Source organism: Pogona vitticeps, chromosome 2 (genome assembly GCF_051106095.1).
Source record: "Pogona vitticeps strain Pit_001003342236 chromosome 2, PviZW2.1, whole genome shotgun sequence".
NCBI lineage: Eukaryota > Metazoa > Chordata > Lepidosauria > Squamata > Agamidae > Pogona > Pogona vitticeps.
The window spans coordinates 220351428-220378682 of record NC_135784.1 but is presented as its reverse complement, the minus strand read 5'-3'; the positions used below and the strand labels follow the sequence as shown (position 1 = coordinate 220378682).

General features: G+C 42.4%; 1 protein-coding gene across 2 annotated transcripts in view; it reads right to left on the bottom strand.

Moving 5' to 3' along the window:
• The window catches only part of HAUS6 (HAUS augmin like complex subunit 6), a 110678-nt gene that overhangs the window by 82006 nt on the left and 1417 nt on the right, over positions 1-27255 (bottom strand). For both annotated transcript variants that reach the window (XR_012083203.2, XM_020790384.3), the window contains exons 3-11: positions 25406-25484; positions 23995-24127; positions 22827-22974; positions 22096-22161; positions 11784-11838; positions 11474-11647; positions 9584-9777; positions 8304-8433; positions 5579-5681 (exon numbers count right to left, since the gene is read on the bottom strand). Coding sequence is in view for 1 of the 2 variants with exons in the window: in XM_020790384.3 (XP_020646043.2) it covers positions 5579-5681; positions 8304-8433; positions 9584-9777; positions 11474-11647; positions 11784-11838; positions 22096-22161; positions 22827-22974; positions 23995-24127; positions 25406-25484 (1082 nt within the window). In the remaining variant the exon portion in view is untranslated. The remainder of the gene's footprint in view (positions 1-5578; positions 5682-8303; positions 8434-9583; positions 9778-11473; positions 11648-11783; positions 11839-22095; positions 22162-22826; positions 22975-23994; positions 24128-25405; positions 25485-27255) is intronic.

Here is a 27255-nt window from a genome sequence, read left to right as displayed (position 1 = left end):
GGCCGCACCATGTGGGCCCTTCTGGGAGAAAGCCCAGCTTGGGTAGGGAGGGGCGGCAATGGCAGCAAGGCCCCCTTTCAGAGCTTGGAGGTGGCTGAAGGCTGATAGCGCTGGCCACTCGGGACCTTGGCCGGGCAAGAGGCCACCCGGGCAGACAGGGCAGGTGGCCAAGGGGCAGCTCAGCAGGGCATCCCCACTGCTGTGGAGTGTGTGGCGGTGACAGCTCCTCAGGCACAACACTGCCACCCCCTCCACCCCTACTGCTACTACTACTCCTGAGGTGGTGCAAGGCAGGATCCATGCTCTGGATTTAAAAGCTCCCTGGGCCAAGCATGGAAACGTGGGCTGGGCATCCCGGTTGCCTCTGGCAGCAGCCAACAAGCTACACCAGGCATGCCTGGCACAAGCCACCAGGTCTTAATTAGCCCTCCCTCCTCCTCCTGCCCCCCCATTAAGAGGGTGATGGGATGGGCTGAGGGGGGCAGGAGGAGGAGGAGACCCAGCCACCCCTGGAAAAGGACTCCCACCCCATCCCCACTCTGGAACTGTGCAGGGATTTGTTTGGACATGGAGGAAGGTACGCCTCAATGGCTGCAGGCTGGCAGGGAAGGGGGAGTGGAGCACACCTGCATGCTGGCACACATTGGAGGGTCAGTTCCTTCTCCTCCCCTTCAAAAAGCAGGGGAGAAAAGGTGGTCCCCAGGGGGCTGAGGAGGCTTGGCACCGGTAAGGTACTGCTTTTAATAGAAGTTTTGGGTGGCTTTTGTTTTGTTGGGGGGGCGGGACTAAAGGTCAGTGTTGTTTTGTTTTTTGGTGGGGTTTTTTTTGGCAGTCCCAGCATGGGACTTGCTCTGTTTACGTATTTTTATTTTGGCATTTTTTTTTACTATAGGCCCCCCTGCTTGGGAACAACAAGAATTAAAGTTAATAAAGTGTGGCCCTAATTAATCCAACACCTGTGTCTTGCCTCTTTATTCTGGGGTGGGGGCGTGGGGACAAAGGTCACAATACATGTAATGTGTTTGATTCATAGCTATCCTCCAACAACCTACTGCATAACAAGTACCCCCACGCACAGACTCTCCCCCACATCCCCATTCTCAAATGCCAGCGGCAGCAGCCCCATGGCCACCCCGGTCCTTGGAAGAATGGCCTTCAACAAAACCGGTCCCTGGCATTAAAAAGGTTGGGGACCACTGCTGTATACAGTGAATTGACGTTTTACATTATGACAATATTTTTAGACTGGGTTTTAATGGGTTTATTGGTTCTAATGGTTCTAATAGTTTTAAGGTAATTAATGGTTTTAATGGTTTTAAGGTGATTACCTGCTTTATTTGGATTTTATATGCTACAGTAGAAACAATATTGTAAAGGTCTATGGCCAGAAACAATAAAGTTTATATGTATGTACTCAGCTTACTTCCTCGTAAAAGACAACCCTCAATTTTCCCTACTATGATTTTAGGAAAAAGTATCATATTTTACACAGAAAAATACGGTAACTGCAGGTGTTCTTGGAGGAAATGGGTAGTCTAGATTTATTTCAATCGGTGTTCAGACCACACCATGGGACTGAAACAGTCCTGCAAGATGCTCTCCCGAGGAAGGCAGACAAAGGAACAACAGGGTTGCGCTGAATGTTCCTGGATCGTTCTGCAGCCTTTTATACTCTTTTATAACATTCTGTGATGCCTATCAAGTTTGGATGGTTATTGAGATAGGGACTTGGAGGCTCTGTTTCTGAGTGATTCCAGTCTTTCCTCAAGGGCAGATCTCAGACGTACCGTTTGGGAGCTGCTGTCCATCCCTTGAGTCCTTCAACCTACTTATCCGAGTAGGATTGCCCAGCTGTAGTCTTACTTGGATAGTAGTTCATGAAATCTCTAAAACAGACTACTCTATGTAGGGCTGCCCTTGAAATCAGTACAGAAAGTTCAGCAGGTCCAAAATGTGGTAACCATTCCAATTATAGGTATAAGCATATATGAACACATCTTCAATGCTGGCATGGCTACCTTGGCTCCTTGCTGGTTTCTGTGCTCAATTTAATAAAATACATTAAGAGTTTAGGCAGTTTGGCAGAACATCTCTCCCACAAAAATAGCTATCCGGCCCACATGCTCTTTACAGCCCTTGATGTTAAGAGTGGTGATACACAAGGAAGCCAAAAAATCCAACTCTATCAACTGAGCTTTCTTGGCCGTGACTATTTTTCTCTGGGATAAGCTATCTACAGAGTTTCACCAGGCACCATCCATCTGTTTTTAGGAAGCTAAATAAAACCAAATTATATTAAACTGTCTTCTACTTGTGTGAATAATGTTCTGAGATGTTCAAATGGGTTTTGGTTTATGTATTTTTTATTTAAAGGTAGTTTTAGCTAGGAACTCTGTGGGGGGCAGGGAAAGACTAGCCGGGCTCTGCTGGAATTGGTGCGCCACTCTAGCCTTTGGTACAAACTAACCCTCCCTAGCACCCGTGCTGCTGCAGGGTAGAGATGTAAAATTTCCAAAAAATTCCATTTCCCCCGTTTTTCCTAGAAATTTCCACTTTTTTTTCAAGAATTTATTTATTTATTTATTTGATTTCTATCCCGCCTATCTAATCAATTAAGATTACTCTAGGCGGCTTACAACAATAGAGCAACAACAATATGAATTAAAAACAATTTTACAAAAGAAAAGTTGCAACAAATTAGGAGAGAACTAGGGAGTAGAAAGAAAGGGAAATCAGGAACTGACAAAGGGGAAGGCCTGCCGATACATCAATGTTTTTAGTTGTTTTTTGAAGGTACCCAGTGAGGGAGCCGCGCGAATGTCAGGGGGAAGATTATTCCAGAGGCGAGGAGCCACCGCCGAGGGGGAAAAACTATTTCCCAGAAAAAAATGGACATTTAAAGTAAAAACACATTTTCCCCTCATGTTTAATTGTGAATTACCCAGAGAGTGACATCACTAATGGGGCAGTATGTAATACAAATTAGATAAATAATACTTATCCACACAGATAAAAATGATTGCATTATGTTAACTCTGAGATATTTTCGCTTGGGAATTACAATTTATTGATAGTGAACAGTAGTGTTAGGGTGGCAGTTTAAGTTACAATTAAATGCCTAAAATTTCCTAAAGCCATTGAGAAATCCAATGGCCTCTGAACTGGCACAACTTATTGACAACCAAAATATGTCACTTACACCTTCAGAATCACAGTTTACTGAAAACAACACCACAGAAGGTATTTTGACCTTTTTTTCTCAAAACATTTATTGATTGGGATAAAAATATGCCAATGTCAAATAACAATAGGTTTGCTAGTGTTACTTTCGTTGCAGCCTTTTTCTGTATTTAAATTTTTTTTGCATAGAAAGTGGTTAAAATGTGGGGACACAGTCACCTGAAGAATTGTGCACAATAATATAATCTGTATACATTTTCAGTATGTCCTCTGTACACTCTGCAACAAAACATGGCTCAAGAACTAAAATGTCCTGTACAGATAGACAGATAACTTCCATTACTCCTAAAGAAAGTTACTGATGAGATGACGAAGCATGAAGCTCCTCCCAAAGCACAAATCGATTCATTGGTTCACCAGGTTTTTTTTGACAGCCACAGGCTGTCTTAAAAAAAAAGCTGACCTCCCCCCCCTCATCCTGCCACCTCCCTACCTTGGCTGCTGCAGTCCACAGCAGCCTGTGCCATGGCGGCCTCTGCAGTCTCCATCCACCGCCACCCGCTACAGTGGCCTCCATAATCACAGCCTGCCATAAGGGACACTGGCTACCCTTTGCAAAGATGGTGGTTGCAAGTTCTTTTAGGACAGGGAAGCTGCAGCTGCCATCTTTGCAAAGGGCTGCCTGAGTTCCCTTAACCTGCCAGGCTGTCCTTTGCAAAGATGGTGGCTGCAGCTTCCCTGCCCTAAAAGACGTCACAGGTGCCGTCTTTGCAAAGGGCAGCCAGTGTACCTTACAGCAGGCCATGGCTGTGGAGGCCACCGCAGCAAGCTGGAATGGGGGACAGCGGCGCTCGGCAGTGGCGGATGGTGGCAGCGGCTAAGGTAGGGAGGGGAAGGGGGTGAGGGATAGGCTGTGGGGGTAGGTGGCTGTGGTCTGGCTGGCTGCCTATCAGCCCTTCAATCAGTTGATTAAAGCCCTAGGCTTCCTATGGGAAAGCGATAGGAAGAGAGAGGCGGCTAGCCTTCTCTCTCTTTGTTTGGGGGATGAATAAAAAAGGACAAATATTCATCCTTTCATATTTGTCGGGGTCCCTGAACTCACAAGTATGAAGGGATGAATATTTAACAAATCAGTGATTTTTAACAAATATTGCAATTTGTTTTTTTTATTCTTCCCCATGTCTATTTCTGGCTATGGATAGTAAAGAATATTCACTCAATTAAACTGTATGGATAAAGCCTTAACCAATCACCTACCGAACTGTGAAAATACATGATATCTCTAGCAAGGGGAAACACACCATTTTGAGTTTGGCATATGAAAATAAAAGAGAAACAAAGGACAACTTTGGTCTATCAGCTCCTGGGAGCAGAACAGCTCTAATATTGGAATGGTCAAAATTTTATTAAATCATCAAAGATTAAGTCTAGTTGACACATGCACCATCAAGCATTTAAGTTCACTGATATGAAACCATGGTTGCCTTAACACTATCAAAGCTCATATCAAAACCATTATGTGGCCTTTAGTGTAAAGAAATAGCTAAGTGAAATGCCAATACTCTTGGTTTATACTAATAGAAAACAAGCAGACAACTTTCAGTTTTTTGGATAGGAAACATATACAACCTTGAACGCCATACAGTTTGTTCAGCATTTCAAGTTGATGGGCTAATTTGCCATTAAAAAGAAAAATGCACCCCTTGCAGACACAATACTCCTTTTTATGCATTCCAGTCAGCTCTCCAGCAATGGACAACCATTGGAAGCAGACTTCACAGAGGTCTCCTGAAGCTGCACATGGTTGAAAAGCTGCACAATTTCCTTCCTTTAACTTATAAGCATAGACTTATAATTGCTTTCCCCCGGCTAGGATGCCGAACCTGCTAAGACAAAGCATTGCTTAGTTAGGTTCCAAAGCATCCACTATACAGTGGACCCTCAACTTACAGACTTTTCGAGTTACAGACTTCTCTGGCCGCAAAATTTAAGTTTGACTTGCAGCCAGAGAATCGACCTACAGACCAGAAAAAAAACAAAATGGAACAAAAACGGCCGGTTACGGGATTAATCAGTTTTCAATGCATTGTAAGTCAATGGAGACTCGACCTGCAGACTTTTCGACCTGCAGCCACCGTTCCAATACGGATTAATTCCGTAAGTAGAGGGTCCACTGCATGTTATTTATAGATAGGTCCTTCTGAAGAAACACAAGTCATATGTCAGTCAGTGCTTCACAGATTCCCATTTTTGAGAGGTGGCTATTGAATAAGATACTTTCTAATTAATGGTTTATCTGCATTGCCATAGCTCATGAAATCATACTGATCCAAGCCTGCTGATACTGCTGATAGCCTCAAAGGGTAAGGAGGCAGGGATAAATGAAGGTTTTAGTTACCTGAAATAGATGCAGGATACTGGCAAAAGATACTGCTTTTATAAGCTTCTTCCGTGGCAGGAGTAAAAGAAAGGAGAGACATAGCTGGTAGTAAGTTGAGTGCCTTGAAGAAAACAGAAATCAAGTGATGTTTAAGAATTTTTAAAAATTCAAACATTTAGATTTATGCAAAGTATGCAATTTCAAAACTACTCCATTTTCAAGTCTAAGAATAATACCTCTATTCTTAACTATCAAAAGATTAAGAAATGTTACTTTTACAGCATTTCAAAATTAAGCAGTTATAATCTTAGTGTTTAAAATAATTTAAATGCACAGCAATAAATACAAAAATATTCAATTTATTAGGACTTTGCCTGACAGACCCACAGATACCTAAATGTGACTCACCTGGAAAAACGCCTACCGCAAAGTCTTTATGGTCTAACTTCCTGTTAAAAAAGGAAGCTGTCAGAGAACTTTTTTTTAACAGATCCTTGCCAATGCATACTAAAGTAGAATGGGCCTCACATCATCAATGCCTCTTTTCAGGAAGGCCATGGACCTTCCTTCTTGTTAAAAAAGAACTATAATAAAGCCCATTCTTAAGAAAACTAATTTAGTGATGTATGATTTGAACAACTATAGATCTGTCTCAAATCTCCCATTTGGGGGCAAGTTAACTGAGAGGGTGGTGGCTTATCAGTTGCAGCCATTCTTGGAAGAAAAATAGTTTTGATTCATTTCCCAGTTAAAGGGATATTTACCTGGCCTTGAGGAGACTACACTCCCCCTGAAGGACTGGGTTGACAGCTTGGGAGTTGTGATGATTTGTGTTTTTATGTGTATTAGAATGGGACATGTAGTCCTAAAATTGTCCCAATAGCATCCATCTTGATTTAATGTCTGTGGTAGGACAATTTTACATGCTGTTTCAGAGAAGCTTCGTTCTCTGGTTATCTAGTTGCTAAGGAGAGCCAGAGAGCTACATTCCTGGTAGTCATAATAATTCTGCCACAAAACATGATAACTCAAGCTCCCATGAGAAAGTTAGGCGGGACAACAAGACCCAGGAGGGGGTGTTCCTTATGAGGCATCCTGGGAAGAAGAAGGAAGTTGGTAGAAGTTGGAAAAAAGATGGAGTTTGACTGAGAAAGGACAGACATGTGCTTTTTCCCAAAATGGATTATAACTTTTGAATGGAGCCTTTTTGCCAACATGGACTAATGGATTACAACTGGATTTTACCTTACCTGTTGGACTATGGACTGTGAAGTCTCAGGATACATAAGAATGACTACGCTTATGCATTATCTTAGTTTAGAATGCATTTCTTGTTTTATTTTTATAGCTGGAGTGGTGGGGGTGATCTGTCAGCCTTGATATGAAAATGTTTCTAACTGAAATGCTTTACTATAATCTGAATTCTTTTCTGAACCATATGTCTTAATAAAGCAGTAAAGTTTTGGAATTGCATGCAGTGGTTTCTTGAACAGACTAACCTATCAAATTGGCCATGTGTATTTGCTACCATATAGAGCCCAGATTTGCCTGAGTGTGAACTCATGGATTGTCTGTGTTTCTTGTTTTTACTTAACAAAGGGGATGGACTTGAGGAAGGAAAATTAGTGCAGAGCCTGGCTGAGATCTAGGGCTTGTCTTAGCTCATAAGGACTGACTAATTTTCTGGAATCTCTCCTTCTCCGGCTTCCCCTTAATCTCCTTGGAGATGGGGGATTGCTTACAGGAGTACTCTTGGACGTTATACTATGACAGCTCAAATATCATCCGTGGCCAGGAGTGCCTTTACCAATTCTGGTTGACTGCCCTACCTGGATAAGAAATGCCTAGTAACAGTGGTTCACACATTGGTAATGTCAAAAATAGTTTACTGTAATGTTCAGGCTTCCCTTGAAAACAAGGTTACTTCAGCAGGTCCAAAATGCAGTGGCTAGATTGATTACTGGGATTAATAAATTTGATCATATATCTCCAGTCTTGGTGAATCCTCACTGGCTGCCTGTTATATTCCATGCTCGATTTATCTCCTTCTCTCTATGTTGCTTAAAATGGCCACACTGAGGGATGCCAGAAAGGTTAAGATAAGGAATCGGGCTTTCTTGGTGGTGGTCTCCAGTCTCTGGAACAGGTTACCAACAGAGATACGACAAATTCCTCTCCTCCTTACATTCAAGAAATTGCTGAAAAAAGAACTATTCAAAGCTGCTTTCAACAGTCTCCTGGATGCTGTTAATATTAATATTTTATTTTTTCCTTTCTTGTTCTCTCTTTGCTTTTGCATAATTGTAAACCACCCAGAAAGTGCTTTAAGCATCACATTTTGCTTTTAAGTATTGTTGTATGTATTGTTATGTGCGGTTTGTGCTATTTTTGCATTCTAACTTGTAAACCACCCAGTGGAGTTCATGCACTAATGGCACAGCATATAAATCAAATAAATAACAGGAAGCTGCATTATGAAGTTAGGTCATGAAGCCTTCCAGCTAGGCCTCCCTCCAGATGAGGCACATTTTAGGTGTCTGTCAATGTGGGGCTGTCAGGTGGAACTCCCAAAAATTAAGAATTCTGAAAGCTGGAATCAAAAAAATAAAAATAAAAATGGCACATCCATAGGTTCTAATAGTGTCAAAGACAAGATCCTGAAAACCATGGCTCCAAGATATGTAAATTTGTTCTTGTTCAGCACAAACATCTTAATTTCCTTCCACCAGCTGCTAATACTTACAGGTTTTGGATCTTTAATTAAATGAAAAGGTGACTGGCCAAGGCAGGTTTTCCACTTCAAATCCCATTCATGTTGTTTTTCAGTAATTGAATGACTTATTGATATATGATCCTCAAGTTTTAATTTCTGCCTGTATGAATATTCATAACAAATCATCACGTTTATTGAGGTATGATATGTTCAATAGCTTTATTTAAGCAAACTGGCATTTTACAAAAAGCATCTTCCGGTTAATTCAAAAGTTTATATTTTGCAATGAATATATAGTAGCTTTTTTGAGATCTTGTCTCTCTGTACCCTAACTACAACTTCAAGCAAGCAACCAAACAAACACCCACCCCCACACATACACAAGATGCCATGTTTCACAAAAATCTCAAATTGTAAAAACACAGAAGACAACCATGTTTGGGTCAAATTTTCAAATACATTTATGAGATTTTTAGCAAACATACCTCAAGTCATGGGCAGTTTGATTACTAACAGACTATAAAAGAATTCAAGCTATAAGTTAATGACAGCAATGTACTATACAAGGGATTCTAGTTATGTCCCTTGAAAGCACTGTGAATATCAACATATTTCAAATGGAATTCAAGCATAAAAAACACACAGAGAAGAACATGTAGTTCTCATTCAGATGTTAACAATAAAACTAAGCATATAATATGCATTTACATGTTTCCTCTTCTCTAGTACTGTTCACAAGTCTAATGTTTCTTAAACCAGTTTCCTAGTGATTTCTGAAGCAGAAAACTAGTTCAATTAATCTCTAGAAATCAAGAGTGACCCAAAACTAAAGTACTTCAAATGTTATAGGGACACCGTAGTTAAACACCTCCCCATAAGGAAAGTGTGCTGCTTATATACCCTCCCATGGTGCTTAAAGTACTCTCTGGATGATTTACAATTTAAAAAAATTATACAGACAATATCCCCCCAGTGAGCTGGGTACTCATTTTACCAACCTTGGAAGGATAAGTCAACCTTGAGCTAGCTGTTAGATCTATTAGTATCAAACCATGAGCATGAGCAGAGTTTTGGCTGCAATACTAGTTGAACCACTGTTCACGAGGATCTGTGAGCCTCAACGAATTAAGCCACAAAGAATTAAATAAATACATGCAAAAGGGAACTTAGTTCTGGTCCAATTAATTTCATTTAATCAGACAAAAATGGTTACTGAACTGAGCCAGTAAGTATAACCTGCAAGCACACTTTATTTGGATGAAACTTGTGCCTAAAGAATAAAATATTGACATGACTAATTCTGAGCTCACCTCAGTGAATTTAGCCCCAGTAACGTCTCACTGTGGAATTTGGTCTTGGCTTCAAAATACTGAAGATCCAATTTTAGTGCCTTCTTATCAGTGTGCTGACGCTCAACCATCAACATTTCCAAGGCTTTGTTTAGTAACTGAATTACTGTTAAAATATTAAGTTTGCCTTCTTCATATATATTCCCTACAGACAACTTCAAATATTGAAAACAACAGAGAAGAGATCAGTACATGAATAAGATATCATAAGATGCATTTGCCTTTCGGCAACTAACCAGAGAGAGAGCGAGCCCTCAGAATTGGCAAAGACATCTCTGTAACCCTTAGCAGGAATAAGATGTTTTGAACCAGAACAACAAAAATGAGGTTGTTGGGGGCACAGAAACACCCTGGGCCTACCAGTCACATCTCAACTACTTTTGATCCACAGATTCATCCAATTTCCTTGTACCACATTCAGTTGAGCACTTGTAAAATGGTTCCTGCCAGGATTGCATACACTCACTGACATATCATAGGGACAGTTACTAAGAAACCTGGCATTTTATTAGCAATAAAATTGGGAATGAAAGGTGCTTTCACTTACTTGCCAACCTTTCCTGACTATGGACCATTGACCATTAAAGATGATAAGGGAAATTCTCCATGCAATATCCTGTATCTTACCTCATATAAACATTGTTTGCTTTTAATACAGCACTACCTCTCAGTGTTTAAAAAAATTATAGCTAATACTCCACTCTAAGGTTTTCTAGGAGATTAGTCCAGAACACAAGAGAAAGGTGAACATCCTCTTTCAAAATGTCTTTAACTTTTAGATTTAAACAAAAAAACTGTTGGACAAGTCAATATCTGTTAAGATTACGGGGCTATTTATAATAATTCCTTTAGTTGCAAAGCGCTAAGCACCAAAACTAGCCAGGAATTTTAAAAAAGGAAAAAGGCATTCAGTCTCACTGTGGAATTTGGTCTTGGCCAAAACTTGTAAGTTTCCAAATACATACACTCCCCCCGTCTTCATATGCCTTGCTTAGAAATAAAATACAGTGGTGCCCCGCATACCGATGATAATCCGTGCAGCAAAAATCATCGCTATACGGATTCGTCGCTATGCGAAATAAAAGCCCATAAGAATGCATTAAAACCCATTTAATGTGTTCCTATGGGCAAAAAACTCACTGTTATGTGAAAATCCTCCATACGGCCGCTAGAAAAAAGCTCAGAGGAGGGGCTCAGCATAAAATAAAAAAGACAAAGAGACAAAATATGCCAACTGCTGCAAGGACATTCAACAGTAAAAACAATTAAGAGGCTAGGCTAAAAGGGAGAACAAAAATAACGAGTAGGAGGCAGACCAGCTTTGGTGTTGGCAGTTAGTCAAGTAGACAAATCAAGGGAGGCACATCTACGTGTGTGTGAGTGAGAAAGGGTAAGGATGGAGAGAGAGGCCATGAGGCTGACAAGAAGGATTCCCTTTAAATACAGAAAAGTGAAACACGTGGAAGGACTTATTATCTAAAGCACTGGTTCTTAACCTTGGGTTACTCAGTTTTGGACTGCAACTCCCAGAAGCCTTCACCACCAACTGTGCTGGCTGGGGTTTCTGGGAGTTGCAGTTCAAAAACATCAGAGTAACAAAGGTTAAGAACCACTAATCTAAAGCTTGCCAAACAAAAAGGGCGGGCTAATTAAGCAGGACAGAAAGGAAGCAAAAGTAGCTATGCTTTCAGTGTGTTAGCCTCACAGGTGATTTCCTTCCCAGACAGTCAAACATTCACTTGCACACTTGCATTGCAAACTATAACTCCAACAATATCAGTCAACTGAATCAAATGTGATACGTCAGAAAACATCAAATGCTACTCCTAGTGGGGTTACTGAACAACTTACTTCATGCATTTCCTTTTCAACTCTTTCAAGTAGAGGCCTTGGAACACTGATAGCAACATTCCTGCTGTCCAATATATATTGGTCAACATGACCTTTAACAACTGAATCTACAACTTCTCTTTCATTCTGCAGAAGTCTGAGTATTTCTGTTATTGATGTCCACAGGCAGCGAACCTTGGGGTAATAGAGAAAAGGGAGAAGACAGAAAGAGGGGGATAAGCACCATAAAAAGAATGGGTGCATACGTAAGTATTAGGGGAAGGGGATGCTAAATGGCAACAACTGGAAATATACGGACAAAGAACCTCACCTTTTCAATTCTGTCTGTTGTGTTGCTCTGATTTGGAGGAACATTTTTTCCCATTCTACCCAAGACGTGAAAGACAAAAAGCAAGATTTTATTGCTGGCAGCAGTAACAGCCTCTACTTAAGTTTTTTCACATCTCTCACCAATGGATTGGGCAGCTTAACTATTTAAACATAACAGGAATGATACACCAAAAGAAAAAAGGTAACAACTTTAAAACTGTAGAGCTGGAAGGAACCAGATGGATTATTGAGTCCAGCCCCTGTCAAAGAGAAACAGTGAAGAATCAAACTCCAGCTCTGCAGTCAGATTCCTAAACCACTGAGCATGCATAGGACTTCTTTCTCTTACATATTACACTTGTCATATCTAACAAATGTAATGATACAGAGCAAGAGTGTAGCATTCACCCTGGTTATGAATATTTATGTTGAAATTTGCATGCACCAATAGGAGTGGGTGGGGGCAGAATTAAGTGGGCGGGAAAAGGAGAGAGGGAGGGAGAGAGTAGGTGGTTGAGAGTGGAAAAAGAAGGTTGTTTAGTTGAGAGTTAAAGACACTGGCTGGACTTTTATCACTTAATAAACAACTTCGACTTGGTTCTTGAATAATATCCTGCCTGGACCTCTGTCATTAATCAACTGGTAGCAGCTGAACGACACATAGTGTGCGCCATTGCTTGGTGAAATGACCAAAGGCCATGCAGGAATGTGACAAATTGATGGCACAGCGGTCGGATTCAAAACAATCCAATGTGAAACTGAATTTTCTTGAGTCTGGAGGGAAAGGGGGTTAGAATCTGTGGCATAAGAAGTGGTTACCCGCTAGAGTCTGTTGGAAGACTTAGTTTCAGGGTTCCTGAACCCAGGTCTTGGGAATCCCAAGAAGAGGTCCTTTTGGCTCTTCTGAGGGAACAGAACCAGTCCAATTTAATAAGAAATTTTATACTACCCAAATGAAATAAAAATTTGGTCATGGAGGCACAAGTTGAGCTACAGGGTGCTGAGGGAAATGGGAACCCTCAAATTCAAAGTGAAGAAGAAACTGAGGGACCAGTAATAATTACCTCAGAATGAGAAAATTTTCAAAGCTCCCCAGATTTTAAAAATAGAAGCTAGAAGAGGAATTCAAACTGAAGGCATTAGCTATGAAAAACCTTGAGAATTGGAAAGAAAAAAAATCAGAGAACTTGAAAGGCAAAGAGAAATGTAGTTCCAAATTGAGAAGAAGAAACAGGAATTAAAATATTAATAATTCCAGTGTGGGAAATCCCTCAAATTTCAATTTAAAGTAATTTGCCCAATATCGGAAAGGAGACTGTCCTGAATCTTTCTTGATTTCCTTTGAGAGAGCTTGTTGGGACTTCGGGGTTAAAGATGATGAGAGGATGATAATTTTAAGGTCACAGATAAGAGGAGTTTTATCTGAGAACTATTCATAGGCTAGAGATTTTAAGGTTACAGAAAGATGGTGTATTCCAGATTTGGGATTAACTCATAGCATCTCAAGAAAATTTTGATCAATTTCTTTTGCTCAACTAGGGGCATGTTTATCCCACTATCTTAATAAGTGGTTAGAACAAGAATATGACACCTCCTTGGGCCAAATGAAAAATGTGTTTAGGTTAGAACAATTTTATTCAATTTTACCAGGAGAGTTGCATTATCTTGTCAAGGACAAGGATCCTAAAACTGTGCAATAGGCATCTGAATATGCTGATTTTATTAGTGCGATCAAAGATCCTCAGTTCTCTGAGGTAAAAATTGTCAGAAAAGGTTGAGACGAGAGAAAAACCATCCTCTTTCAGTAAAAATTACCTCAATAATACTCAAGTTAAGGAAAACCATTCTAAAGTGAAACCTTCATTCTCCAAGCAAAGTCTACTGAGATCAAATAACCCGGGGGGGGGGGGGACTAATAAATCCCTTTACTCTGAGCATAGGGCAAACAAGCAATGTTACACTTGTGGTAAAGGAGGACATTTTTGGTCCCAATGTGAAAATCATAAAATGAAAATTTCAGGCAGCCTAAAAAAGTACAGTGGTGCCTCGCAGAACGTGCACACCGTAGAGCGATGAATTTGCTCTACAGTGGTGCTTTTTCGATTGCTAATGCGATCGCAGAGCGATGGCCTCAATGGGCGAAAATCGCAGAGCGAAGGTCGGTAAGCGAACCGCTTACCGACCTTCGCTTTGCGACCCGCTGATCAGCTGTTCCACAACAAAATGGCAGCCGGAACAGCCAAAATGGCCACGCGCAGCATTTTCGCGCCCTCGTTAAGTGAGGGGAGGGCGCAAAAATGGCTGCCCGCCATTGTAAAACTTCGCTGAACGGTGAGTAAATCAGCTGATTGGAACGCATTAAACTAAGTTTAATGCATTCCAATGGCTTTTTTCTTACCGCTCAGCGATGTTTCACACAGCAAGGGTTAATCCGGGACGGATTAACCTCGCTGTGCGAGGCACCACTGTATTTTGCCTTCAGCCTTTAGCAGTTGAAGTTGAGGTTTCTAATGGTTGCACTGTTGCTAAGGAAACAGACTTCACAGAGAGCCCAGAGCTTTCTGAGGGCAGAGTGTTACAGTGTTATTTAATTCTGTGTGACCAAGATTTATTGGAAAGCTCTGGGGAAATGATTTTAATCAATGGGAAAAAAATTTAGAAATTAGAGACTGATGTTCTCAAATTACTGTAACCCAGATATAATTCCCAGAGAGAACATATTGGAACAGGAGATCGCTCTTAAAGGAATAAGTTCTGATTCTGTAATATTGCCAATGGTGAGAGCAGCACTGAATTATCATGGGTGGTCTGTTATAAGGAAAGTAGCTGTGTCAGATTAAATCCCAGCTCCTTGTTTGATTGGTTTGGATCTCTCAAAGCATGTGCAGTGTTTGCATGGTAACCTGCTCTCAGGGGAGGCAGATGAGGAAATAAGCATATTTTATCCATCATTGATTTTGCCACCAGATACCCAGGAGCAGTACCCATAAGAAACATAGAAACTGTGACGGATGTGTTAGTTATATGTGTCGAATGAGTTTTGCATCAGAAATAACAGATTTAGGAACTTCCTTTACTTCCAAACTAAAGAAGAGACCATGGCAGGTCTGTGGAATTTCCCATGTGACATAGTCTCCTTGTCACCCCCAAACAAATGGGTAAGTGGAAAAAATTAATGGAACATTATTGAGAATGATACTTGTGTATGTGGCAGAGAACCCAAATGATTGGGATAATAAATTACAACCACTGCTATATGCTTATTAAGATATTCCCCAAGAAAGTGCAGGTTTTAGTCCTTTTGAACTTTTGTTTGGTTGTAAAGTAAGAGGGCCTTTAGATTCGTTACAACAGAACTGGGAAGATTATAAAGAAAGGGACCCTAAGTCGATTGTAGAATACATGGATGACATTGGTATTTTAGCCAGACCTGGGAGGAACATAAATCCCATCTAGAGGTTGTGTTGCAAAAGTTACATGATGCTGGTTTGACAGTGAAAGTGGCTAAATGTCAAATTGGTAACTCTGAAATAGGGAACCTAGGGTATCTAGTCGGAGGGGGGGATGATCAAACTCCTAGATACAAAGATAGAAGCTATTGATACTTGGCCCACCCCGACTTCTAAAAAGAAAATCCGAGCATTCCTTGGGTTAGCTGGATATTATAGATGTTTTGTCCTGAGGTTTACTAAGATGGCTGCTCTGTTAACAAACATAACCCTAAAGAAGCAAGCTGAACATCAGAGTGCCAGGGAACCTTCGAGTGTCTGAAGGTGCCGACTTCAAAACCTGTCCTTATTGCACTGGACTTCAACTGCGAGTTCATCATTTACACGGATGCGTCAAACATGGGACTGGGAGCTGTGCTGTGCCAAACAGACAACAACAGAAGTCTACATCCAGTGACTTACATAAGCAAGAAACACCAACCTGGTGAGACACATTTATCCACTATTGAAAAAGAGTGGCTAGCTATCGTATGGATGCAGAAAAAAGAGAAGTTACTTATCTGCAACTCTGGTTCTTCGAGTGGTACTCTGTGAATTCGCACTAATGGGTTAATCTACGCTTGAGCAGAGCAGCTTGGAAAACTTCTAATTCTCAAGCACCTGGTGCTGGGACCTCCCACCTAGGCCTCTCCGTCTCCAGTAGAACTGTCTGCCGCTGTATAGCATACCAAAGGCATACAAGACATACAGCAGGGAGGAGGGCGGGATGTGTGAATTCACAGAGTACCACTCGAAGAACCAGAGTTACAGGTAAGTAACTTCTCTTTCTCAATTGTGGTCTCTGTAAATGCACACTAATGGGTGACTAGCAAGCTGACTTACCAGGAGGTGGGCGTCACGACAAGAGAGAAGCCAACACGGCTCTTCCCATGGCAGCCTTGGCCCAAACAACAAAGCGATAACGTGCTGCAAAGGTGAACGGTGTGGACCACGTCGCAGCCTTGCAGACATCAGCCAGGTCAACCGTGGAGGAAAGCCGTGGAGGAGGCAACTGCTCTGGTCGAGTGTGCTCGAACAGTGGAAGGCAAAGGTTTGTGAGCAATCTCATATGCCAGCTTGATTGTTGCAACCACCCACCTGGAAAAGGTTTGGGGTGAAACAGGGGAACGTTTAGAGTGTCCTTGGAATGACACAAATAGTCTTTGGGAGGAACAAAAGGGCTCAGTCCTGGAGATGTAGTAAGCCAGGCCTCTCTTGATATTTAGGGAGTGAGGTGACTTTTCCAAATTAGTCCCAGGAATAGGAAAAAAGGTAGGAAGAACCACCAGCTGATTAAAGTGGAAAGCTGTTGTCACCTTTTGAAGAAAGGAGACATCTGGAAACTGTATGAAGGGAGGGCCCATGCGCAAGGCTGTGAGTTCACTTGCATGTCTTGCTGAAGTAACAGCGAGGAGAAAAGTCATCTTGAAGGTAAGTAGCCTCAAAGAGGTAGAAGCCAAATGTTCGAAAAATGGACAAAAGATGTCCACAGGACAACTGAAGAGACCATTGCAGTATCGGAGGCATGTAGGCCAAGTGCATATTGCGAAGGCCTTTAAGGAACTGCTTCAGCGTCAGGTGCTGGAACAACTTGGCTGCCTCAGAAAGAGGAGGCTGATACGCGACTATCATGGAAATATAGACTTTAAGCGTAGAATGTGACAATCCACGCAGGAAGAGGAGAATAAACCTCAAAAGAGTGTCCAATGAGGTAGGGCAAGCAGGTAAGTTGTGCTCAGAAGCAAAGTCACAGAACACTTTCCACTTCTGTGCACAGGTGGCTAAAGTGGAAGGTCTACGTGCCCGATTAAGGACATCTATTATTCAAAGATCCAGCCTCCAGGCCGTGAGATGCAGGGAGTCCAGATGGAGTGCCTTCCATCGTGGAGGGAGAGAAGATGAGGAAGGCTCAGGAGTCGAAAATGATTGACAGCCATCTGATGAAGAGGGGCAAACCAAGGTTGTCGAGGCCACCAAGGAATGATGAGGATGACGTTTGCTTGATCTTGTCGGATCTTGATGATCGTTTTCTGGATTAGAGGGATGGGCGGAAACATGTACAGCAGCCCTTCCGTCAAGTGAACCATGAACTCATCCCCTTCCAAATTGCTCCCTGCTCCTGCCCGGGAGCAGGACCAGTCACATTTCCTGTTGGTGACAGTTGCAAACATATCTAGGCAAGGAGTGCCTAGTCTCTGGCAGAGGGAATGGAAGACTGCATCGTCCAGGGACCAGTCGTGAGTACTGTCCTGTAGCCAACTCAGCCAATCCGCAAGGACGTTGTTGGTGGAGACCACATGTACCGCAATCAGAAAGATGTGGTGTTCGTAGTACCACTCCCAGATTTGAATGGTGAGATACAGCAGCCATTGGGAGTGTACGCCCCCTTGCTTGTTGAGGTAGTACACAATCGTGGTGTTGTTGGTTGCCAGCTGCACCAAGAGTATGTTTGAAGGCTTACAGAGCCTTTTAAAAATGTAGGCATTCCAGAAGGTTGATCTGAAGACACCATTCCTCTGGCGACCAGTGACCGTTTGCTGTCAGATCCTGGATGTGTGCTCCCCAACCGGTCATGCTGGCATCTGTGGTGAGCTGAAACCAATGGCTGCAACGGACCAAAGGGTCTGCCCACAAGGAGATTGGAGCGGAGAGACCACCAAGTCAATTGCTCTTCCAGTTCCTTCGAAACTGCGAGCATCTTGGAGGGTCAACAGTTTGAACAGAGCCAAGTACCAAGTTGAAGGGAACGCATCTTAAACCTGGCGTGTTGGATGACAGCTGTGGTTAAAGGCCATAAGGCTTAAAAGGCGCTGAACCAGCAGAGCTTCAGCCTTCGCCCCTGCAGTAAAGTGAGGAAGTAAGTCTTGAATTTTTAGAATGCGGTTTTCTGGAATGAAGGAACGGCCTGAGACAACATCCAGAACTCCTCCAATATAGGTCACTTCCTGGGTAGGAGTCAACTTTGACTTCTCATGGCTGACCTGGAGACCAAGTTCAGACAGAAGAGACAGGGTAAATGCTAAGTGTAGTGAAAGTACATCAGGAGGCGACGCTACCAGCAACCAATCATCAAGGTAAGAGAAGACAGTGATGCCTTGCAAACGAAGGTAAGCTGCCACCAGAGCCAAACACTTTGTAAATACTCTCAGCGATGTAGACAACCCAAAAGGGAGAGGCTTGAATTCATAGATTACGCCATCCAGCGAGAAGCAAAGAAATCGGCAGTGTTCAGGATGGATACTGATGTGAAAGCAAGTGTCCTTGAGATCAATGAGCACAAACCAGTCCCCCTGCCTGACCATCTGAATAGTACCATCGAGGGAGGCCATACGAAAATGCCGAGGTGTAATGTAAACATTCAAGGACCTGAAATCAAGAATCAGCTGGAGTCCACCATCTTTCTTGGGTACAATAGCGTGAGAAAAAACTACTGGAAACAGGATTCTCCACCAAAGTGATGGCATCCTTAAAGAATAGCAACTTCCTCACGTAGTACAGGTGAAGAGTTTGTGTTTCTGACAAAACTGGTGCAAGGTGTAGAGTCAAACTCAATGGCATAGCCAGCGGCAATAATGGTGGGAACCCAAGAGTCGGAGGTAACAGACCTCCAGGCATCAAAAAATTGGGCTAATCTAACCCCATGAAGAAATGGTGCTGGTAGCCGTCCTGGTGGCGGGATTGCTGGCATTGCCTCTGCCTACCAGACTGTTTGAGGAGTAGGGCCAACGCCAAGAGCCACAGGACGCTGACTGAGCCGAGATGGATCTGACTGTCCTTCTGTTTTAATAATCTCTCCAAGATTTCATCCGTCTTTGGATTGAAGAGCCCCAACCCATCAAAGGGGAGATCTTCAGTCCGGTTCTCACATCATCTGTAATGGAGGCAGACCGAAGCCATGCATGCCTTTGGAGGGCAACAGCCATGGCCAGCTGCTTCGAGGAGATGTCCACTATGTGTCTGGCTGCAACCCTCTCCTGTCGAGCCAGGGATATAGCCTCCTGGTGGTCCATGAGGCAGGTAGCTCTCAAGCCCTCCGGTGTGGTGCTCTGAGCGGGGAGGATTGCGTTCCACAAATGCCTGTGGTAGGCCCCCATGGCCGCAAGGTAGTTGGTCTCATGGTAAAGGTGGCAAAGATATAGGCCCTCCGCCCCAATGTGTCCAACTTCCTGCCCTCCTTGTCTGACGGCGACGAAGACTTGGTTCGAGCACGGGATTGTGTGCCATCCACCACCAAGGAATTGGGTGGATGTTTTGCAAGGAACTCGGTTCCCGCCCCATGTACCTTATATAGGTTCTCAACCCGACAAGGTACTTGCTGGGAGATAGAAGACTTATCCCAGAATTCCTTGGCCAAGCTGAGATGGGATAAAAGCCAACCTAACAGACGCTAGGTGGTCCTTGGTCGGGTTGTTCCAATTGTGGCTGTACTACTGCAAGATCAAGAACATCCACAATCCTCTTAATTAACTGTGTGTACGAGGTATAATCCTCCAAAGGAGAAGGAGGATGGCTGCCTATGGTGACCGAGACTGGAGTAGGGAGGTCAGCTGGAGAAGACTCCCTAATTTCCCCTTCATCCGAACCTGAGTCCGACTCAGGCTCAAGGACATGGTCTGGCGAGCGAGTTGGTGACTGACCCCAAGGGAACTCCGACTCCAAGCAAACCAGGTCCTCCAAAATTTCCTCCTCTCGAGCCCAAGAGAACGGAACAGGTGACAAAGGGGCCTGCGCTGGAAGCTCAAGACGGCATTGAGAGTCCTGGGTCGAGCCCAACAGAGGATACCTCGCAGGATGGGCTAAGGGCTGTTCCCTTAGCACGTGGCTCTGAAGGAGGGCCAGACGGCCTTTGAAAATGGTCTTCTGAGTAAGGCGAGAACTGTTGAAAATGATGGCAGAACGACTCCACCGTTAAAAGGCGAAGAACGCTGTGGGATCGAAAGGCAATGGAAAGGCTGAACCCTCAAAACTGAAGCCTCTCAGTCTTGAGGGATACTGAGGATCTTCCGATGATGGTGGTCGGGGTTGAGGTGGAGCAGACTCAGGCTTGATGTGCTGCGTCTTCCGTTTCCTTTTCTGGGGTAGTAGGGCCACCGGCTAAGGAAAAGAGGGGACTGGTGTAACCGATCAAGGTTGTGGCGAGTGAAGGGGCGATCCAGAAGCCTGACTCAGATGAGGAGAAAGGGGTGCCACTGTCCCAGTAGACTGAATGCCCTCATCCTCCAAAGCCTCGAGCTCAACTGTAGTCCCAGGCAAAAACATCAGTGTTGATGGAACCACCAACAGAGCTGTCCTTTTCTTCTTCTTGGTCAGGCTCGGGCCCGAGGGAGGCTTCGACGCCAAAGCGGAGGCCATCAATCTCAAGGATGACTTTTTTGCGGGCAGCAGAGATTGCCCAGAGACAGAAGACGCCTCGGATGGTGGGGCACTCGGAGGATCCATTCCAGGAACAGGTGGGTCAAGAGACTTTGACCAGAGATGTACCTTTAGCCAATCTTGCCTGTGCTTTAAAGCAGGCTTTGTGAAGGCCTTGCAATAGGAGCACAAGGCTGGCCGATGCCCTTCCCCTAAACAGAACAGGTACTTGGAATGGCTCTCCTTGGAGGGAATCTTAACTTACAGGCCATGCAACATTTAAAGGGTATTTCAGAGGCCATAAATGCCTCAAACACAGTTTTTTGATTTCAAGCCAACTCACGATTGCAGAGAGTAAACAGTTCCATCCAAGTAAAACAAGGGAGGTCGAATAACAATTGTTTAGGGAAAGGAAGAAGTGAAAACACAGAGAAGCTCCGAACAATGCTGTTACAGTCGCAGCAGAAAATGGAACTGAGGAACCCAGTGCTGGAGATGGAGATATAGCCTAGGTGGGAGGTGCTTGAGCTCTAGAAGTTTCCGAAGCTGCTCTGCTCAGGCGCAGATTAACCCACTAGTTTGCATTCACAGAGACCACAAAGGAGAATCGGAAGCCCCCTACATTTGGGGAAGGAAATTCGTCCTCTGCACCCACCATTCCCCTTTGGTGTGGCAAAGAACTAAGAGATCTAATAGCAGCAAACGTATGAAATGAGTGTTGATTTTGCAAGACTTTGATTTTGAAAAACACAGTGTAAAAGGATCTCAGAATATGGTCACAAATGCTTTGTCTAAAAGGCCAAATGACTAGAAAAAAATTCTTTTTTTATTTATCTAAGATCAATATTAACTGTTCTGTTTGTGTAATATTTATCGGATATGTTTAAAGTGCAAAATTTACTTGGCTATTAATAAACTAAGAGGTAGGTAATGGTATGTATCTTTAGTAATGTAAGAGGTCAAGATTTACATTCTTCCACGAACCTTAGTTTGCTTATGAGGGCAAACCGTTAAGTTTCCCCTCCTAAAACAAACTAATTAAGGGGGGAGAGATGTAGTGTTCACCCTGCTCATTAATATTCATACTGAAATTTACATGCACCAATAGGAGGGGGAGGGGCAGAGTTATGTGGGGGGAAAGGAGAGGGAGGGAGGGAGTAGGTGGTGAGTGGAGAGAGAAGTGAAGAAAGAAGGTTGTTTAGTTAAGAGTTAATGACATTGACTAGACTTTTATCACTTTTAACAATAAACAATTTCTACTTGGTTCTTAAATGATACATTGCCTGGACCTCTGTCATTAATAGTGAACAAAGTTGATATAATCAACTGGTGGCAGTTGACCAACACATAGCGTGCGCCTTTGATTGGTGAAAACGACCAAAAGCCATGCAGGAATGTGACAAAGCGTTTTTTTTTTTTTAATAGTGGAAAACATATTTACAAATGAGGGCAAGCTGACCAGAATATACTTACTTTTGGAGCTGTTTGTCTAGATCTGCATTTTCATATCTTGAGTCTCTAATTCGTCCACTGAAAATTCTATAAATTGAAAAAAAAAGCTCAAAATCAAAAATTAAGATAAAAACCTGAGATTTGTCTGTACTTGTTCTGTACATAACAAAAAGAGTACTTAGCTAATAGAAAACCAGTTAAGCCTATACACTTTCTTCAGTAGCTTTCAAAAAGTAATTCTCGTAAATATCCATGTTGCATAGGATTATATCTAGTGTATCCTCCTCTCAACAGAACAGCTTCCTAAAAGATTGGCGGAAGCCTCTGTAAGAGAGGAAGGAGTTTTTAGAGTAGTGAGAGAAAAGGAAAAGGCCACTGTATGAGCACAGGTTTGCTTCAACACTGTTGGAATTTTTCTGCAGGGGAAGAGAGTCTCTCAGGATGTCATCTGTCTCCTATAGAAAATACACTTATTGCAGCAAATATCTTTGTTACCCAGAGGGAAAAACCTTGCCATATTAAAATACTTTGGAGGAACTTTTCAGGCTTATGCTTTCTAGCAGAATTTTCTTTTCCTGTTTCCCAGTACCAATAAACTGTTAAAAGATCTTTTGGAAATCTTGCATTCAGAAGCTTGGGTATCCAAACTTTCCTCACTTACCTGCAACTTTCAGTGGGTAAAAATATAACATCCAATAGTAGTAAATTAACTTAACATACGGATTTCAGTCATTTGCAGAAACTTTGCTTACTGTGCTTTCCTCTGAAGTGTTTGAATAATTAGGTCTTCCTTTTGCAGACTCAGTAAAAATCGGTTACGTGCCACACGATATTTTGCAACTGACATATTTAAGTCTGAGGATCTTGAGTTCATAGCTTCTGGATAAAGTATGCCTGAAGCTAAATAAAAATAACAGACTGTCAATGTTTCTTCATCCTGCTTTACTTTGGCCACTCCTCTAATCTTATATAGCTGCTTCTCTTCTGTGCAGTATCACAGAATTCCAAGTGACCACTCAAGAATTCTTGCATGCAGCTGTGTGTATCCACAACAGTACACAAGAAGTAGGTTGAGTACTATCTATTTCAAAGATTTTTATACATCCTTTAACAAAGCTTTTAGACCACCTTTTAAAATTACATATTGCAAGTATAATACCCAAACAAACTAGTGTGTCCAAACCTCCCTTTTGTGGAATCTTAAGAGGGAGCCTGCAAGTTAACAATACAGTGGTGCCTCGCTTAACGATTGCCTTGTTAAATGACGAAACCGCTTGATGATGAAGTTTTTGCGATCACTTTTGCAATCGCAAAAGGATGTTCCTATGGGGAAAATTCGCTTGATGATCGGTTCCCTGTTTCGGGAACCAATTTTTCACTAAATGATGTTTCTGAAACAGCTGATCGGCAGCTCTAAAATGGCCGCCCGCTGTGCAAAATGGCTCCCCACTGTGTTTTCTGGACGGATTCCTCGCTTTACAGGCAGCGAAAATGGCCGCCCCTATGGAGGATCTTCGCTGGACGGTGAGTTTTCAGCCCATTGGAACGCAGTAAACAGGTTTCAACACATTTCAATGGGCTTTTTTGTTTTGCAAGACGATGTTTTCTCAAGACGGCGATTTTCGCGGAACAAATTAATATCGTCTTGCGAGGCACCACTGTAGTACAACAGTCAACAAATGCCAAAAAGACAGGTTTCCCATCATTTCTGATGATGTAGCCACAGAAAAACAGATGCATCCAACAAAACATCCATTTTTCCAGAACAGTTCCCCAGCAAATGTTCGCATTCTCTAACACATGAGAGTTATACAACAGGAAAGATCCTTAAAAGCATATAAGCTTCCCAAAACATGCACCATGCCTGAACAGAAAGCATTATAAGAACTATACAGCATCTTGTTCTACGCTACTGCTTACCTGCAGAATCTGTTTTAATATGATGCATTATGACATATCTTGCGAAGTGGAACATTAGATGAATGAACTTAGGGCCACCAGGGGAAAGGAATAGTGATGCAACAATTGGAGGAAAGTTTTTTCCACATTCATCCTAGGGAATTAAATGGATTAGGAATAAATTTCAGACAGTAAACAACCTTACTGTTTTAGCTATTGTTTGTCTGAATTATGTTGTAAGCAGGAAATAGAACAGTATCAAAGTTTTTCCCTTCCTTGTGAGATAATTCTCTATTCCAAGTTTTACCATCATCCAAAGTTTTACACAGGGTTAAAGCCTTCCCGATACCCATAATCAAATGGCTTTTACCTTTCAGCACCATATAAGTATCTTGTCAATTACCTTTCTGCCATTGTAGTAGAACAACTTCCATTGTATTGGATCTCATATGTCATGACTGTGTTAGCCATATTCTCAAGCTGGTATTGGATGTTCTAAATATAACTGCTGAACTACTGCATAAAGGTTGGGCAACTGTAGTATTGCAGCTCATGTTTCTAGAAAGAAACTGGCTATGTGGCTAAGGCTGATAGGAACAATGCAACAACTACTGTATGTGGTCACAAATTGATCACCCCTTCCTTAAGCATGGAACTATGCTCAAGCTTTTATTTAAAGGGACACATCTGGGATTTAAAAATAAAAGCAGGAAGAGTAACACATATACAGTGGTGCCTCGCATAACAAGCGCACCGTTTAACGATGAATCCGCATACTGATGCGGATTTTGCGATCGCTAATGCGATCGCATACCGATGTTTTTTCGCATAGCGAGGGGGAACAGCTGTTCGGCGGTGGCCGGAACACCCAAAATGGCTGCCGGAACACCCAAAATGGCCGCCGGAACATGGGGGAACATCGCAGAACGGTGAGTTTTGGGCCCATTTGGAACGCATTAAACATCGTATAGCGATGTTTCCCCATAGCGAAGGTTAATCCGGAACGGATTAACCTCGCTATGCGGGGCACCACTGTACTAGTAGTGAGAAAAACATTTTCAGATCCTGAATTGTAGCAAGTATCACCAGCCTGTTACTTTTCAGGATAGCAAAGCAATGTCTGTTCTCACCAAGCAAACAAGAAAACAACTGAGGAAGGGTGGAGGATTCTCCTGTCCTTCACACTCTTTTCTGGCTGTTTCTTTAAACCATTTCTCTGCTCTAAATGCTTCTCTGCTATCATTTTGAACAATCCATTTTTCTTAGCTGATCAACAGCCATGAAACGTGAAAAGGTAGTCAGAGTAATGCACAAGAATTTCCCACCAAGAGGTGTCAGCACAAACTAAAATTTATTTTCATAGACCACCACATGCATATTGATATGTGGGAGACATATACAATGATCCTTTCTCATTCTTACCAATACTTACTGAAATTTTTCTTAGCCATTCATAGCACTGTTTCCTGAACTCAGAATCTGCTTTTTTATCTGCAGGAGGAAAACAAAACCTTTCCATTCCCAGGGAAAGGAAAGAGGCTAATTTCAACATATGCTCAAGAAATCAGGTAGTTTATTTTTCAAACTATCCAGTAATCAAACAATTCTTAACATTATCTGAATGCACTTGCACTACCATGCTATTTTGTTCATTGAATAATAACCTAAGAAGAGCAGTGTAACACATATATAGTTGTAACTCTATTTCTAGGCTGGTCAGTGGTTCCCATTGGGGGGGTTGCAACTTGGAGCCAAGTGCCCTCCCACTGCATTTGCATTTAAAATTATTTTTAATGGAGTAAAGTCATCCACTCTCAGAAAGTAGAGGCATCTTTTTCCCCCTAAAGGGCTTACTTCTCATACACATGCACACTAACTTTAACATACTGCCCCAGAAGGACAAAGAAATAAATATTTAACTAGTGTTATGACACATATGTAACTACAACCCCCTAGAAAACTTTGTGACCCCCTTTGAATCATGCCGCCCAGGTTGGGAAACACTGTACTAAATGATACCACTATAATTTTGGAAGCAGAAAGTCTCATGTTCTACATACTGCAGCATAACTACAAGGGACTGCCACTGCCTCCGAAATGCCTCCAGAAACATCATACAGCACTAAGAATTTGCCTATGTTGAAAACATTTGTTTTACAACATCTACATGGGCTTCCAGTTCATTTCTGAACACAGCTGAAGGTGCTGTTCATTGCCCTTAAATTCTAAATCGCTTTTATCAAGAATACGAACCTGTTTCAACTTCTATAAGCCTGTACAGTCTAAATATTCAGTCTTTATAAAAAGTGAGGAGTTGTTTATTTGTAAGGGATCTCATCCACTTCCCAAAGTGGTTTTATTTTAGTGATGTATTTCAGCACAAACATAATACATCACTGAATAGATACTACTCCTCACACTAAAATAGAGTGTAAATTCTATGTTCTGCAACTACTTGGTGATACTAATGGAAAGGGGGATTTTACAAGACTTGAAACTGAATAGTTTCAGGAAGTTGTAAGGGAGCTCACTACAGTGGTGCCTCGCTAGACGATGATAATCCGTTCCACTGAAATCGCTGTTTAGTGAAATCGTCTAGCAAAAAGCATTTCCCCATTGAAACCTGTTTAATGCGTTCCAATGGGGAAGAATCGTCGTTGTCTAGCGAAGATCAGCCATAGGAAAGCCGCTTTGCAAACCGCCGATCAGCTGTTTAAATAGCTGTCTTGCGAAGCTTAGATGCCCAAAACACCCATTTTGCGAGCACGGAGGGAGCTGTCAAAATTGTTGTCTAGTGAAAATTGGTTTGTGAAGCAGGGACCAAACATTGTCCAGCGAAATTCCCCCATAGGAATCACTGTTTTGCGAATCGCTATAGTGATCGCAAAAAGTCAATGCCTAGCAAAAAAACCTGTCATGTGGGGTAACTGTCTAGCGAGGCACCACTGTATTTGTATTCGCGAAGGCTTTCAAGGCCAGGATATAATGGTTGTTGTGGGACTTTCGGGCTCTTTGGCCGTGTTCAGAACACGGCCAAAGAGCCTGAAAAACCCACAACCATAAGCTCACTATTTGTTTCTCTCCAGAACACTGCACAAAAAAGATCAACAAATCAAGAAAATGTTTGTAGACGGAAGAAATGAAACTGACATTATCTGTGCATTTCCCCTTGAGCCTATAAATTACATCTAAGCAATCCCCACACACCATGTAAACAATGTAAAATCTTGGAAGGAGAAAGGTAGACAAATATCCTTATTTCTTGTACAACAAGACTACACC